This window comes from Microtus oregoni, unplaced genomic scaffold (genome assembly GCF_018167655.1).
Source record: "Microtus oregoni isolate MIOR12 unplaced genomic scaffold, Mior012 000019F_ref0000042, whole genome shotgun sequence".
NCBI lineage: Eukaryota > Metazoa > Chordata > Mammalia > Rodentia > Cricetidae > Microtus > Microtus oregoni.
Genome location: NW_024543078.1, coordinates 35,990,835 through 36,006,557, shown reverse-complemented (window position 1 = coordinate 36,006,557; position 15,723 = coordinate 35,990,835). Strand labels below are relative to the sequence as shown.

General features: G+C 44.8%; 1 protein-coding gene across 2 annotated transcripts in view; it reads left to right on the top strand.

Annotated features, from left to right (window-relative positions):
• The first annotated feature begins 407 nt into the window (after window positions 1-407).
• LOC121459659 (activating signal cointegrator 1 complex subunit 2) overlaps window positions 408-15,723 on the top strand; it is a 42,034-nt gene continuing 26,718 nt past the window's right edge. The window contains exons 1-5 of one of the 2 annotated variants that reach the window (XM_041669592.1): window positions 408-490; window positions 3,314-3,411; window positions 8,664-8,822; window positions 9,158-9,328; window positions 12,370-12,499. In XM_041669592.1, coding sequence (XP_041525526.1) covers window positions 3,331-3,411; window positions 8,664-8,822; window positions 9,158-9,328; window positions 12,370-12,499 — 541 coding nt within the window. In that variant the 5' untranslated portion in view covers window positions 408-490; window positions 3,314-3,330. The remainder of the gene's footprint in view (window positions 491-3,313; window positions 3,412-8,663; window positions 8,823-9,157; window positions 9,329-12,369; window positions 12,500-15,723) is intronic. The other variant, XM_041669593.1, reaches the window with a different exon arrangement.

The window sequence follows — 15,723 nt, the reverse complement described above, 5'->3', positions numbered from 1 at the left end:
AATCTATGTGAGCTCGAGGCCAGCCTGATCTACAGAGCAAGTTTCAGGACAGGTTCCAAAGCTACACAGAGAAACCCTATCTCGAAAAACAAAAAACACAAGACAAAAACAAACAAAAATTTTCTGAATTAAATTTGTAAAAGGGTAACTGAGGAAGTGTAAATCGGGATTTTGAGAGTTTCCCAAACTGGAATGCCTTAGGGGGAGGGTGGCCACCGAGGAAAAAAGAGCAGGGTCACGTCCCTAAGCCTGCAACGGGCGGGACCGCCTCGTTGAAGCCCCAGTACCTCCAGGGGGCGCGGTCGTATCATAGGGGCGTGGCCCGGCCCCAGCATCTTCCCGGACAGTTGGCTCCGGGGGAGGGGCCGGGAGAGCAGGGCAGGGCTTCCTGTCTGCGCCTGCGGAATCGCCATTTGACCCCGGAAGTGTTGGCTGTGTGTAAGCTGTCACCGTGTACGGCGGCTGCTCGTCGCGGGTGTGGAGCCGGGAGGTGAGTGAGTGCCCGGTCCCCACCAGTGGAGCTCGGCAGGAGCCACGCTGTGCTTCGGGCACCTTCGGGCACCCAGCATACGGGCTTCACGGCGGGACCAGGCTTACATTGCCCCAGGGGCCGTGAGTCGCCCCAGCGAGGCCAAGAGAACCAGAACCTGGAGTTCCGGTTCGGTTTAAGGCTTGGCCCCAGAGTGGCCTGGGACAAACCCCAGTCCCCATCTCCTCCTCCCAAGCTTCAGTGTCCTCGGCTTTCATTCCTTCAGCATGTGTTTGTTGATCGACTCTCATGTGCCTGGTACAGAACTAGGCGCCGGGACTACAAACAACAGAAGAGACAAGGCTCTTGCCCTCGTGGAACTTAGAGTCTAGAGGAAGGAGACAGTCAGCCAGTAAATGCATAAAGCAATTAAAGATATGACAATCAGTCACAAGGACAGAGATTATTTCAGGGAAGCTCTGGGAAGGTTTCTAAACAGAGGGATGTTAAACCAAGACCAGCAAAGTGATGGGTGACAGTCAGAGAAACTGAGGCAGCAGTAGCCTTGGAGATGCTCCTTGGCTGTATAACAGTTGTTAGTTTTCTCGAAAACACTTTCTTAACGTTTGGCCTTTGCTGCCCTGCCCAGAATAAGAGGTATAGTGGTGCATGACTGTCCTGGTGTTTTACAACTCAAAGTCTGGTTTTTGCTTTACTTTTTACCCATACTTTAAGTGAAAACTCAAATCCTCTTTGATCCCCTGTCCTCTAAGTCATTTTTGCTTAAACTTCATGAACCTTGCACATTCGGCAAACATCATGACACTGATTATTAGCTGGGTGGCAGTTGGTTTTCTACCTGTTCTCCTGAAGACTAAGTTTTGTGAATGGCACCACCAGGTCAGTTCTTTGCCCATGTTGGTATTTTCTGAACATCGTTACCTGGCACATAGTAAGGACTGAAGTATCTAGAGCTAGGTGTGGTGACACATTTCTGTAATCCCAGTACTTAAGAGGCTGATACAAGAGGATTGGTTCAAAACCAGCTTAAGCTACATGAGACCCTGTCTACCCAGTCTCAAAATTTAAAATAAAAAGTACAATAAAGAAAAAAGAAGAAGAAAAGCCAGTAGGTGGTAGCGCCTTTAATCCCAGCGCTAGGGAAGCAGAGGCAGGTGTATCTCTGTGAGTTCGAGGCCAGTCTGGTCTACAAGAGCTGTCTTCCAGGACAGGCCTCAAAGCTAGAGAAACCCTGCCTCTAAAAAAAGAGAGAGAGAGAAGAAAAGAGCGAGCCAGATGTAATATTGCATGTTGTGATGTATGCCAGTACTCAAGAGGCTGAGGCAGGGGATTGCTGGAGCTAAGAACCAGCCTGTATCACAAGACATTGTCTCATAAATAGTTTAAAAGGTAAATTAAAGTGCCAAGGAAAGCATTTAGGAGAGTACTTAGTGTCTAGCAAGCACATTGCTGTTCTCTCGTCAGTATGTCTCATATCACCAGGGCTGGGCCACACAACCTGGTAACCAGTGGCTGATGATATCCTCAAAAATCTGTCAGGACATAGTGATTTCCTCCTGCTAGTCTTGATTTGTTTCTTGTTGTCATTGGGACTTTTTTACTGGCATGTCTTTTGAAAGGCTTAATTCCCTGATTCAACCAATACACGTGTTCTCACTAATAATAAGTGGTGTTAGAAATAGGGACCATGGAAGAGCTAGTCTGCTGGTTTGGCTTTGTGAGCTGTGTTCTCATATATGTGGGCACAGTGTATGTGTGTGGAGGTCAAAGATCAACCTCAGGAGTTGGAATTGTTCCTCAAGTCATCTACCTTGTTTGTTTGTTTGTTTTGCTTTTGAGATGGGCTTGTCTAGTAGACTGTACTGACTGGCCAAGGAAACTTTCACCTTCTGCTTTCTCAATGCAGAATTCCACGTTTTTAATGTGGTTTTGGGAACTGAACTCAGATTCTCATGCTTGTGCCGTCTGGATAATGCTGACTGAGCTATTTCCAAATCCACTTTGTGATTATTTTATTATTTTATTTTTGTTTGAGATTGAATCCAGGGACTTGCATGTGGTGAGCACAAGTTCTATCACTGAGCTGTACCCAGCTGACCAACTACTGCCTTTGAATCCAATTTGGCCCCTTCGTGGAAGGGATCATGTGTTGGCAGATTCCTATGGATTTTCTCTTCCTTCTGTTAGTTTGTCATGCCTTCCTCTGAAGCCTGGAGAAGTCTTGACACTCTCTATATGAGGAAGAGTCCATTGTCCCAACCCTTAAAAGACCGAAGGTCCCCTAAGAATTGAGAAGAGTTTCTTTTTCTTCTGAAGAATGTAACTCAGATGGACTAGACTAGCATCCGTGATGAGTTCTGTCCCCACCACAGCAAAGAAGATTGCTCCTCATAGTCTTTTATCCTTCATTTGGTGAGGCTGCATCTGCTAGGCCTGTGCTGATTATAGGAAAGACAGCAAGAAAAAGAACTGTGGGTAGTGTCTTCACAGTGCCCACAGGCTGCTTGAGTACAGCTTGAGGCCCTGGGTTCCATCCCAGCACTATAAAAACAAAACACAAAAAGTAGTCTAGGTCCTTTTAGCTAGGACTTCTTTCTTATGGGAGTGGAGTTATCTGGACGGTATTTTTCTTCAGAGCTGAGAACTGTTTTCAGCAAAAAAATCATCCCTTTACGCAGCAGATGCATACCAGGTCTTGAAAGCCCACATGAGGAGTTCACTGTGGCCAGGGGTCGATGCTGGTGCTGGGCTCAGTCCCAGACTAGGCCTTGCCTCTAGGAGTCTGTGTGTCTGCTCTCTTCTTCCCATCCATATTCCTTTCAGGAGGGTCACACTGCACAATGCCAGCTCTGCCCCTGGAGCAACTCCAGATCACGCACAAAGACCCGAAGACAGGAAAGCCAAGGACTTCGCCAGCGCTGGTGAGCCAATGTCTTGATGTTGTTCAGCCTGATAGCAACCAGCCTTGCAATTCCAGAAGCAAAAAGTAAATCTTTTTTTGTTCCAGGAATAACCCTAGGGCCAATGGCTACTGCTGAGTAGTTGAGACGCTGCTATGCCCTTGCAAGCCTAGTATAGAACTTTATTTCTGAGGAACAGTGGAAATTTGAATAGTATCTTCTATGTCAGGTCCCCTCCCCAAAGCATTTATTTTATTTCCAGTCAGTCTGAAGGCAGTTTTTGTTAGGATTTTTTAAAAATGCTGCAAGATCCCCAGTGGCAGTAGGCAGCAGAAATGTTGTAGGTTCCCGAATGGTGGTAGCAGGCCTTGTGGCGGCAGGCAGAGGACCCTAGGAGCAGCCAGTACCAGGCAGAGACAGCTGCAGGTCCCTGAGAGGTGGCTGGTCCAGGCAGGGAGATACATGGCTGGTCCCAGCTAGCTCGGCAGTGTGAGCAGGTGGTGGAGGCATATGGACAGACACATCATACAGAATAGAATTGGATATTTATTACTTAGAGGAGGGGGGGAAAGAAGAGGACAGAAAGAGAGAGAAGGGGGGGAGAAGTGGGGAGAGAGGCAGAAGCCAAGCTGCCTCTCCGAGAGGAAGATGGAAAAGAGTGAGCTTAGGCCGAAAGCTGAAGATCAGCCTGCCTCAGTGGATGGGGGAGGGAGTGGGCGTGGCTTGTCTCTTAAAGAGACCAAAATCTTAACAGTTTTGTTTTGGTTTTCTTTTCTTTTCTTTTTTTTTTTTTGTTTTTTGTTTTTCGAGACAGGGTTTCTCCGTAGCTTTGGTGCCTGTCCCAGAACTAGACCAGGTTGGCCTTGAACTCCCAGAGATCCGCCTGCCTCTGCTTCCTGAGTGCTGGGATTAAAGGCGTGTGCCACCACTGCCCGGCTTCATAACAGTTTTGATTTAGTCTGAGCTGGGCTAGAAATGGCTCCAAGTCCTGGTTTGGTGATTGACCTTTGTGGTGGCCTTAAGATTGCATGTAGGAATATAAATATGTGTTTAAATCTAAGCAGCTGCTCATGCTTGTATTGGATCAGTGATTTCAGAGGTCGGGCCAGTCTCTTATCTGGGGCAAGAAGTGAGACATACAGGGCCTCTGACAGGGCCTGTGAGACCGAAAACTAAGGAGGCTGTAAACGTGCCAGTTCCCACCATCAGAGAGAGATTAGAGCCATGGAGAGGTGCCAGGCTGCTAAAGAAAGGGACAGAAGTGGGGATTTGAGTCCTTGTACCCACTTGTAGATTTCCTAAGAATATGAGCTTACGTGCGCAAGGTGGGAAGAAATAGTTTCTGGAGGCTTGAGTAAAGTTGTGGGAAATGGGAGCTAAGTGTTTTATTTCGTGCATTTTGGTTGGCTTTATTATTTCCTCTTCAGTCTCTAATAATAGAACGTAACATGTATGGGATACCTTGTGTGGGCCAAACCATTCTGAGCAAAGCACCCAGATTAACTTTGCTTCTTCCTTTTTCCCCCTCATTTATAACTAGTTCTTTGAGAATTTTGTGCAGATTCATCCCTGATTCCTCACCCAGCTAACTTTGTGTCCTCTTGTTTTATGAAGCCTATCAAGTCCAGTTGGTGCTGACCATATGCTCTTGGATGTGTGACCTTTCTTAGAAGGTGCTCAACCCACCAGCGACTGTGCCTTTAGAGAGAACTGACTTTACCCTCCATCAACTGTTAGTTGCCAACAGTTCCAAAGCTAGGGATGAGACTTCGTGCCCACCTCCCCAGGTTACCCCTGTGTTTAAACTGGGTGTTGATGGTGAATTAGCTCTGTCTGGACAAAGCAGGAGGGGAAGGAAGGCCCTGGCTGGGGAACTCGGGAATGCTTGAGGGAGCCTGACTCTTAGATCAAGCACAGATCCCTGGGGGTAGCACTATGACAGAGCTAGTGAACATGGGCTTTGTACATATTTGGCAAGTTCTTTAACCTCACTAGGTCTCAGGATCCAAAGAAAGATAATAATGGGCTAATAATAGTGGGGTGACTGTGAGGATTACATGAACCCTCTGTGAGTTAGTCCTCTGCCTGGAGCAGAGCAGTTAGGATGGTGAGAACAAGTAGCAGCTGTGACGTTGAATGGGGTAGGGTGGGGCGACAGATTAGCTCAAAGACAATTTCCTGGTCTTGTTGGTCAGACTGCGGAACATTAAGCTCCTGAAACATTGTCCTGAGTGTAGGTAGGGTTTTGTCTTTTGAGTCTCAGCTTGGGGCAAAAAGATCTCTGCCCTAGGAGCAGGCGTTACAATGCCTCTTCAGAGTGAGGGTAGAGCTTATTGATGTTAATTGAGTAGTTACTTACTTTTTAAGGATCATGCACTTGAAAAGCCTGTAAGAAATATGGTTGGACCCTTAGGCCATTCCTTGAAGGACAGTAAAAAAATGAGTTCCTGTCCAGATGTAGAGGCTTGAAGGGCAGTGTTTCCCTAGTTTTCCAGAGCGGAGAGGCCCTAAACGAGTCGTATTGAAAGGTGGGGTTAAACTTGATTAGGAGAGACACCCCTGGAGCTGCTACTCTCCTGCTCTGAAGCCATCTATGGCTACTCATTATGGAGTAGAGTTCCCTCTTATGGGGCTTGTCATTCTAAGCCCCTCAGAGGCAAGATCTGGCCATTCATTCTCTTGTTCAGCTGATGAATGTGTGGAGGTCCTCTCAATGTCAAGCCCGGAGGAAGTATCATTGAAAGCCAGTAAACTGCATATTTAAAATCAGCACTTTGATTTTTTTTGACATTGGTAAGATATCAATGAAACTGTCACCATCACCAACGGCCAAGACAGTGGACATTTTACCTTCCCTAAAAGTCCCCTGTGTTCTTCTATAAGCCCCCCCCCCCCCCCCCATACCCAACAAAACTGATCCAAAAGTGACTTTGATGCTGTTTAGCAAGTGCTGTAGTCAGGTGAGCACAATGCAGGTTCTGGGCAGAGCTGTGGTAAACCCTAGTCTGGGAGGCAAGAAGGTCAGAAGGACAAGCAGTGAGCTCAGGGTAGCACGTGTGTTGGTCTGCATTGTAAGCTTTGCTTCCAATCCTGCCTCAGATGCCTGTTTAACCTCAAGACCTTAGGAAAGTTCTTGGACCTTACTAAGTCTTTGTTTCCTCCTCTGACAGATAAGGAGAATACTGTCTCCCTTTTAGCTAATTGTAGATGAAAAAGGAAATAGTGAGTTTAGCGTACCTGCTCCATCAATTGTGGCACACACCTTCAGTCCCAGAGGCAGGCAGATTTCTATTAAGTCTGAGCCCAGCCTAGTCTACATAGCAAATTCCAGGCCTGCAGGACTCTATCATCACACTTGAGAAAGAAAGAAAGAACAAGGGAGGGACAGGGAAGAGAGGGCAAGGTGTCTTTCCTCCACCTAAAAATCCTTTTCCTCCTCTTGGTTCAGTTTAGGTACTGGCTCACCTGAGAAACATTCCTTTTCCAGGGGCTGCTATTTTCCTCCTGTGCTCCTATGACCCTCCAGGCCTAAGTTGTCGCTTCATCTGTTTAGGGCTTTCTTGGTGACTTAGATGTGCATCTTCCTCTGTGGAACGTAAACCTTGTGGCTTGGAGAAGACTCGAGACTCTGATCTGAGACCTGCAGCACAGGTCTTTTCTTGTCCCCAACACCTGTTAGGGACCCTGTAAAGAGTGTCAGCAGGTCAGGGAGGAAGGAAGCTTGGAATGCAAGGAGATAAGCTCTCTTTTCAACAGATTAGTGGCTGGAAGGCTGCCACTCTGCAAATGGGAGAGGGTCCCCTAGACCTGTATGCTAAAGGACTGCAGTGAATCCTTATGAAGCTTGTGGTACTTGCGTACTCCTGCAGAGGCCCACAAGGTTCTTGATTGTTCTAGAGCTGGCTGTGGAAGTGGGAGTCTGTGGCTGATAAGAGCTGAGGCCTGGCCCTCCTCCTATTACAACTTCCCCTGAGAAAGCCACTCTCACTTAGACTGGGGTGAAAGCTGAGCCCTCGAGCCCATCGGCTCTTCATTAGGTGAACAAAGTGGGGTTTGTTCATGGTTAGGCTGGGAGAGAGAACTTGTGACTCTGAAGCCGAGATCTGCAGCTACTTGATAAAAATCTTTAAAAAAAATTAGTAGAGGTTTTTTGTTTTGTTTTTTTTTGGCTATATAAAGGAAAATAGTGATATATAGAATATGATGCTGTTATATCAGATTATATCAGAGAAAGAAAACAGACTCAAACAGATACTTGATGTGCTTACCCTATATTCTAATGTAAAAACCTAGAAAGGTAACTAGGACAGCATATGGTCAGTGGTTTCTCCGGGGAGGCCATGGAAACGAGGAATGTGCTTCCCCTCTCCCTTCTCTCTCTCCTTTCCCTCCTTCTCGCCTTTTATTTCTCCCTTCTCCTCCTTAACCTCTCCCCACCACACCAGGGATTGACCCCAGGTCCTCACATACCCATTCTGACCACAGAGTAAAACAAGATGCTTATGTGTAACTTGATAATTAAATATTAATCTTAAAAATATATGTTCACTGTTTAAAAATGGGAAAATAAGGTCAAACATGATGACACCTTTATTGTAGCACATGGGAGGCAGAGGCAGGTAGATCTCTTAAGTGTGATGCCAACTGATCTACACAGTGAGCCCTTGTCTCTAAAAAAAGTCCTGAAAAATATATTGAAGCCATAATTCCCTAACCTCAAGATAGCCATTATAAATTTTGGGGATTATCCATCCCCTTCTTTTTTTAATTTTTATTTTTATGTAAATTGGTGTTCTACTTGCATGTATATCTGTGAGGATGCCAGATCCCCCGGAACTGGAGTTATAGACAGTTGTGAGCTGCCATGTGAGTGCAGGGAATTGAACCCTGGTCCTCTGGAAAAGCAGCCAGTGCTCTTAACCTCTGAGCCATCTCTCCAGAACCTTGTTTTTTTACAAGTGTGTGCCAATATGTGAATACATAGACTTTAAAAAACATTCCAAACCTGTTTATATTAGAGTTTTGTGTCCTTTTTCTTACCTTAATCTGTCCCACACCACTAAAAATTCTCTAAAAACATGTTTTTAACAACCGCCTGTGTTCTCTAGGTGCAACCATGGCGCCTTTGTTAGACACACTGGGTTCTTTATACTTACAAGCTCCTTGGAGGGTCTCTGGTTGGAACAGCCAAGTACTGTCATTGCTGTGGGTTGGCAAATGGGCCCTCACTGACTAACCTCTGCCACGTTAACACGTGGTTTTTGGATCCGTAGCACCCTGAGCAGAAGGCAGACCGGTATTTTGTGTTATACAAACCGCCCCCTAAAGACAACATTCCCGCCCTAGTGGAGGAGTACCTGGAACGCGCCACCTTCGTAGCCAATGACCTCGACTGGCTCCTGGCCTTGCCTCACGATAAATTCTGGTGCCAGGTAACATTCTATCAAAATTAACACTAAGACAAAGCACATGACATGTCCTTGGTTGGTTGCTGTTTTTCTCTCCCTTAGGAGTTGCTTTTTTGTCTACCTTCCTTGATCCTTAACAGCAAATAGTGGTTTGGATTGCTGTCTCATGTTGCAACCTTCCTGATGTTTACTCACTGTCCAAGTGTCATTTTAAGAAACTTGTGTTTAGCCCTGGGCTCATTCATACCTCTTTGGTCTCTTGGGTTGGAGTGTTTGCAATAAGTCAGGGCTGATGGGCCATGCACACCTGTGTAGTCTAACTCAGGAATTGATCCTTGCTGTCTTCTCTCCTGGCTTAGGTTGTTTTTGATGAGACCCTGCAGAAGTGCCTGGATTCATACCTGCGCTATGTACCCCGAAAGTTTGATGAATGGGTGGCCCCTACCCCTGAGGTTGCTGACATGCAGAAGCACCTACACCGCAGCATTTTCCTCACCTTCCTTCGAATGTCCACTCACAAGGAATCCAAAGTAAGCCTCTGATTCCGTGACAAGTCTCCATTCGACACCCTCTGCCAGGCTCTACCCCTGGGAAAAAGCTCTGAGAGTGTCAGCTTTCCTCTGTGTCTGCCCTCTTTATTCCCGTGTTTTGGGGGAAAAAATCTGTGCCACCTTTTCCCCTTATCCTCTAATCCACCAGCCTGTCCACAGTACACCCAGTGTTTTCATCAGCCGGAACCCAGAGTCCTTGTCACAGCTGACAGTGCCTGTATTCATGTGACAGAGGGTAACGACATTGACTCTGACTTTCTGAAGAACTCGTGTACTTTTTTAAAGATCTATTTATTCGTGTATTTTTTGTGTGTGAGTCTTTGTCTCCATGTATGTCTTTGTGTGTGTATGCTTTGTCTTTATGCGTACCAGAAGAAGAAATTTGTTACCATTACAGATGGTTGTGAACCATCATGTAGTTGTTGGGAATTGGACTCAGGACCTCTGGAAGAGCAATTGAGTGCTCTTAACCTCTGAGCCATGTCTCCAACCCTCATATGTTTACTTTGAAAAACATTTATTTTGTTTTTAATTAATTTGTATGTGTATATTTCTCCATATTTATATATGTGCATGTGTGTGGGTGCTGAATATTCCAGAGAAGGTGTCATATTTCCTGGAGCTGCAGTTATAGGTGGTTTTGAACCACCCATGTAGGTGCAGGGTCTTCTGCAAGAGCCATAATCACTCTTAACCACTAAAGCATCTCTCTAGACCCTCATGTATGCACTTAAAAGAATCATTACTGGGAGTTTGCCTTAGTGGTAGAGCCTGGCATGATGAGTAGTCATCTCCAATACTGAAAAACATCATCAATGCTGTCTTTAATTATTCAATATTATAAAAATATGAGAAAGGTAATAAGTGCTACTCATAAAAATCCCCTGGCTTAAAGTTATGACTGGTTTTTAAAATTGTATTTCTTTATTTATTTGGGTGTGTGTGTGTGTGTGTGTGTATAGGTGCATTTGTCAGAGGACAGCTTGCAGGAGTTGGAGTTGTTTCTCTCCTTCTGCCATGTGAGTCCTGGGGATAGAACCCAGGTCGTCAGACTTGGCTGCAAGTGCCTTCACCCACTGAGACACATTGTCAGCACTCAGTAACACTACTATTGGTACATGTTCCTTCAGGGACTTTTTGTTCTTTGAGTGTGTGTGCATATGTGTGCACATGTGTGGAAGTCAGGGGACAACTTGTGAGAGTGGCTTCTGCTTCTACCCTATAGGTCCTGGGGGTTGAAGCAGGTCATCAGACTTGTTGGCAAGTACCTTCACATACTGAGCCATCTCACCAGCCTTCAGAGTCACTACTGTTAATGTGCATGTTCCTTCATGGAATAGAAAAACTCTTTAAAAATCTTTGTTTTGAGAGGAATAGTAGCTTTAATTCCAGTAGTTCAGGAGGTAGAGGCAGACAGATTTCTGTGAGTTTAAGTCCAGCCTGGTCTACTTAGTGAGACCTAGTTTTTTTAAAAAGATATATTTTATTATTATTATTATTATTATTATTATTATTATTATTATTTTGGATTTCTCTGTGTAACCCTGGCCTATTTTAGAACTCACTGTAGGCTAGGGTGGCCTTGAACTCAGATCCACCTGCCTCTGCCTTCTGAGTGATGGGATTAAAGGTGGGTGCCACCACTGCCCGGTGTATTTTTATTACTTTTAATTATATGTGTATGTGTGTTGGTATGTCCAGGTGTGTATGGAGTCTAGAGATACCAGATCCCACTGGAGCTGGAGTTGTAGGAAGTTGTAAACTGCCCTATGTGAGTACTAGGAACTGAACTCAAGTTCTCTGAAAAAGCAGTATGTGTTTTTAACTGTTGACCCATTTCTACAGCCACTGGAAATATTTTTTTTAAGATTTCCGTTTAATTTTTACTTATGTATGTATGTGACCATATGTGTCCGTGGCGACGGAAGCCAGAAGAGGGTCCTCTGCAAGAGCAGCACTCTGGCCCTTCCTTCAGGAATTTTTGTTGGCTGGGAACAGAGAATTTAAAGACATGGATCTTGGAGTTGAGGTGTAGTTTGGTAACACAGTATTGCCTAGCGTGCTTATATAAGGCCCTGGATCTGGTCCCTGACACCACAGTGAAAAAGTATCTTGTTTTATTTGCTTCTTTGTGTGGAGACAAGATCTCCTTGTGTAAGCCAGACTGACCTCCAACTCTTCATCCTCTGTCTTAGCATCTAAATATTGATATGTATGTTTTTTAATATGCATGTACACCACATGTGTATATGAGCCCTCAGATCAGACATCAGACCCCTTGGAACTGGAGTTATAGGAGGTTGTGAACTACCATGTGGGTGTGAAAACTAAACCTGGGTCCTCTGCAAGAGCAGTAAGTGCTTTCTGCTGAGCCATTTCTCCAGCCCCTCTGAATACTGATTTTGTTTTGTTTTTTTGAGGCAAGTTTTCTCCCTGTAGCCCTGGCTATCTTAGAACTCACTCTGTAGACCAGGCTGGCGTCAAGCTCACAGAGATCCACTTGCCTCTGCCTCCTGAATGCTGGTATTGAAGGCCTGTGCCACCACACCTGGCTTTGAATACTGACTTTTTACAGGCACTCACCAGCAAACCCAATGGATCTTAATTTTTAAATCACATTTTCATTATAATTAAATTCCAAATATATGCATATACCTGAGTGAAAGTTTGGTGCATACAGAACAGGAATCCCATGTTCCTCTCACACCACTATATACTTACCACTGTTTGTTTAATGTCTCTTGAGTTTGCTTATTTTGTTGAACTGTTTTTATGTAACCCCAGACACTGTGCTGATTTACCCATAATACTTAAAAACAAACCCCAGCTGACTCTTTGATGGTGTTTCTGTTTTTGTTTACATGAAACTGCAGAACTGCTATAATTCTGGGTCTTCATAAAGCTCAGACATAAGGTATAGCCTGTCCCCAGCTGAAGATCATCAGTGTGGTTTCTCATGAGTCTGCTGTTGCGCTGTCTGCACATTCAGCCTCCATTCTCTCTCTGTACTTTCCCCTTAGGATCACTTCATTTCTCCATCTGCATTTGGAGAAATCCTCTACAATAACTTCCTCTTTGACATCCCAAAGATCCTGGACCTCTGTGTGCTCTTTGGAAAAGGCAACTCACCACTCCTCCAGAAAATGATAGGTACGTAGAACGTAGGACCTGGGGGTACACATGCCAAACCAGAGGTTACAAATGCTTTGTTTCCACAGTACAGGAGTATTAGAGACAAGTGGTGCTGGGAAATTACCCCACAGTTGTAATATATGCATACATACATAATACACACATAGATGTGTCAATTCTGAAATAAATGAGGGAGTCAAAACAAAACAAAACTGTGCCAGGCAGTGCCTCAAGAATCTGTGAGTCTTGCTGGGTGGTGCATAACCACAATCCCAGCACTCAGGAGGTTGAGGCAAGAGGGTTGTGAGTTTGAGGCCACCTTGGGCTACATGCCATACTGACTATTAAATTGGGACCTTGTCTCAAACAACAGCCAAAACAAAATGTCTGGATTTCTTAGTGTTAAATAGGTGTCAGTCAGTGGTATGAATGAGAAATTTGCTTTGGCAATGAAAGTCAGATTACAATGACATTAGCCTTCTTTGGAATGTGGCCTGGGCTCTGTCATGATATGCATATCTTACTTGTTATCTCCATTGGATGCACACAGGAGCTGTCTGGGATCAGTGCTGTCATTGTCCCCATTTATAGATGAAAAGACTGAGGCTGAACTGTAAGGGACTTGCCTGAAAGTCTGTAGTAATCAAGAAGCCAAGCTGTAACTCAACAGTTATGGAGAATTGACCCTAGAACTCTTGTTCTTTCTGCCCCTGCTTCAGGGATAATGGGGCTGCCTCCAAAATATGCAGCATTGCAGAGAGCAGATGGGATCATAGTTTGGAGACTTTGTGTGTGATTGTGAAAAGAGTAGACACTAAGTTGTATTTCCTAACACAGAAGTGGGCTATATGTTCACTCAGAAATGGAAGTGGTAGGGGTTGCTGCAGAGGATATGTCTCAGTTAATTCCCTTTTTAACTGTAGTTCGTAGTGTTGGGCCTGGAACAGGGTGGTGTTCATTCAAGCACTCCTGCCAGACTTCCTCAGCCTCGGACTATAGGGTATAGTCTTCTAAATATCTCAACCTTCCTCATCCTCAGACTATAGGGTATAGTCTTCTAAATATCTGATTGCAAAACTGGGTAACCCTTGGGGAGCCTGAGGTAAGAGCTGTATAATTTCAAGTTCAGCCTATACTATATAGTGAATCCTGGCTTTAAAAAAAAAAAAACAAAAACAAAAAACGGGGCTGGAGAGATGACTCAGATGAAAGATGAATTTCATAGATTTTGAGAATTTTCTTTTTGTTTGAATTTTTAAATTACATTTCAAAATTTTCCTTCATATGGGAGTAGGTTCTCTCCATCTACTAAGTGGATCCTGGAGATCCAACTTAAACTGAGGTCATAATCTCGGTGAAAGGTACATTTGCTTGCTGAGCCACCTTGCCGACTGTCTTGGTAGATCTCTGTTGCTGTGATAATCACCATGACCAAAAGTGAGCTGGGGAGAAAAGGGTTTGTTCAGCTTACAGTTCCATATTACAGAGCATCATTGAAGAAGTCAGGGCAGAAACTCAAGTTAGAAATGGAAGAAGAAGCCACAAGGAATGTGGCTTACTGGCTCACTCTCCATGGCTTGCTCAGCCTGCTTTCTTATACCACCCAGGACCACCTGCCTGCGTGTAGTACCACCTACAATTGCCTAAACTGCATCAATCTCAATTAAGAAAATGTCCCACAAGCTTGGCTACAGGCCAGTCTTGTGGTGGCATTTTCTTAATTGAGGTTCTTACTTCCCAAATTACCCTAGTTTGTGTCTAGTTGACATAAAACTAGCCAGCATGGTAATACCTTTATTTTGTTTCTTTGTTTGGTTGTTCGGTTTGGTTGGTTGGTTTTTCAAGACAGGGTTTCTCTGTGGCTTTGGAGCCTGTCCTGGAACTAGCTCTTGTAGACCAGGCTGGCCTCGGACTCACAGAGATCCACCTGCCTCTGCCTCCCAAGTGCTGGGGTTAAAGGCATGTGCCACCACTGCCCGGCTCTTTTCTTTTGTTTTTTGGGCTGTTTCTTACTCTCTAGCCCAGATGGACCTGGAAGTTGATACATAGCCCAGGCTGGCCTTGAAGACAGCCTCCTGCTTCTGCTTCCCAAATGCTGGAGCCTTCTTAATAAACTGACAAGGTTGGCATTGGGTATCAGCTATTAGCTTTCGGAAGCAGGACTCATCAGTTGGTTTCTCTTGAGCTCTGTTGTACATCGGGAGAAAATGTGGTCGTTGACGATCTGTGTGGCAGTGTCTCCTGCTCACCGCAGGCCTGTCTGGGAAGAGGAGCTCAGAGGATGCCACTGCTTAGTCTTTACCTTTGTAGTAGTTTTATTTTTTTTTAAGATCAATTAGTTTATCTTAAGATAATAAGCAATTTTCAACTTTTATTTATTTTTTATATGTGTGGTGCTCTGCCTACATGCATGTGTGTCCTGAGAATAACCCAGGTCCTCTGCAAGAGCAGCCAGTTCTCTTAACTGCTGAGCCATCTCTCCAGTCCCAAGATATATTTATTTTTATTTTATATGTATAGATGTTTTGCTCCACATATATATGTACACTCTGTGTGTGCCTGACACCCATGGAGGCCTGAAGAGGACATCTGGTCCTGGGGACTGAACCTGAATCCTCTGCAAGAGCAGCAAGCACTCTTAACTGCTGACTGTTGAACCGTCTCTCTGGGCCTGATTTGATTTTGTTTTTTAGGAGCTTTGTGAGTCTTTTGTTTGGTGTTGGTTTTTTTGTTTTGTTTTTTTGAGACAGGGTTTCCTGTGTAACTTTGGAGCCTGTCCTGGAATTCGCTCTGTACACCAGGCTGACCTCGAACTCACAGAGGATCTACCTGCTTGTGCCTCCCAAGTGCTGGGATTAAAGGCCTGTGCCACCATTGGAATCTGATAAAGAAAAGAGACTCTGAAGACCCCAAGGATAGATTATGAAATTTGAGTTATCTTTCTGGGCTTAGTGGTGCATGCCTTTAATCCCATCACTCAGGAGACAAGGTGGGTAGATCTCTTATTTTGAGACCAGTCTGGTCTACAAAGAGAGTTTCAGGACAGCCAGGACTGTTGCAAAGAAACCTTGTCTCAAAAATACCAAAGGAAAAAAATATGAAATTGGAGTTACTTGTTGCTTATAAAAAAAAATAAAATCTCTATTTTTCTGGCAAGCAGTGAGGAAATGTTGTGGGTGGTCTGGGTGGTCAGGGTGGCAAGAGGAATATGCCATGGCCCAGAGAGTGCCTATGTCAGAGAA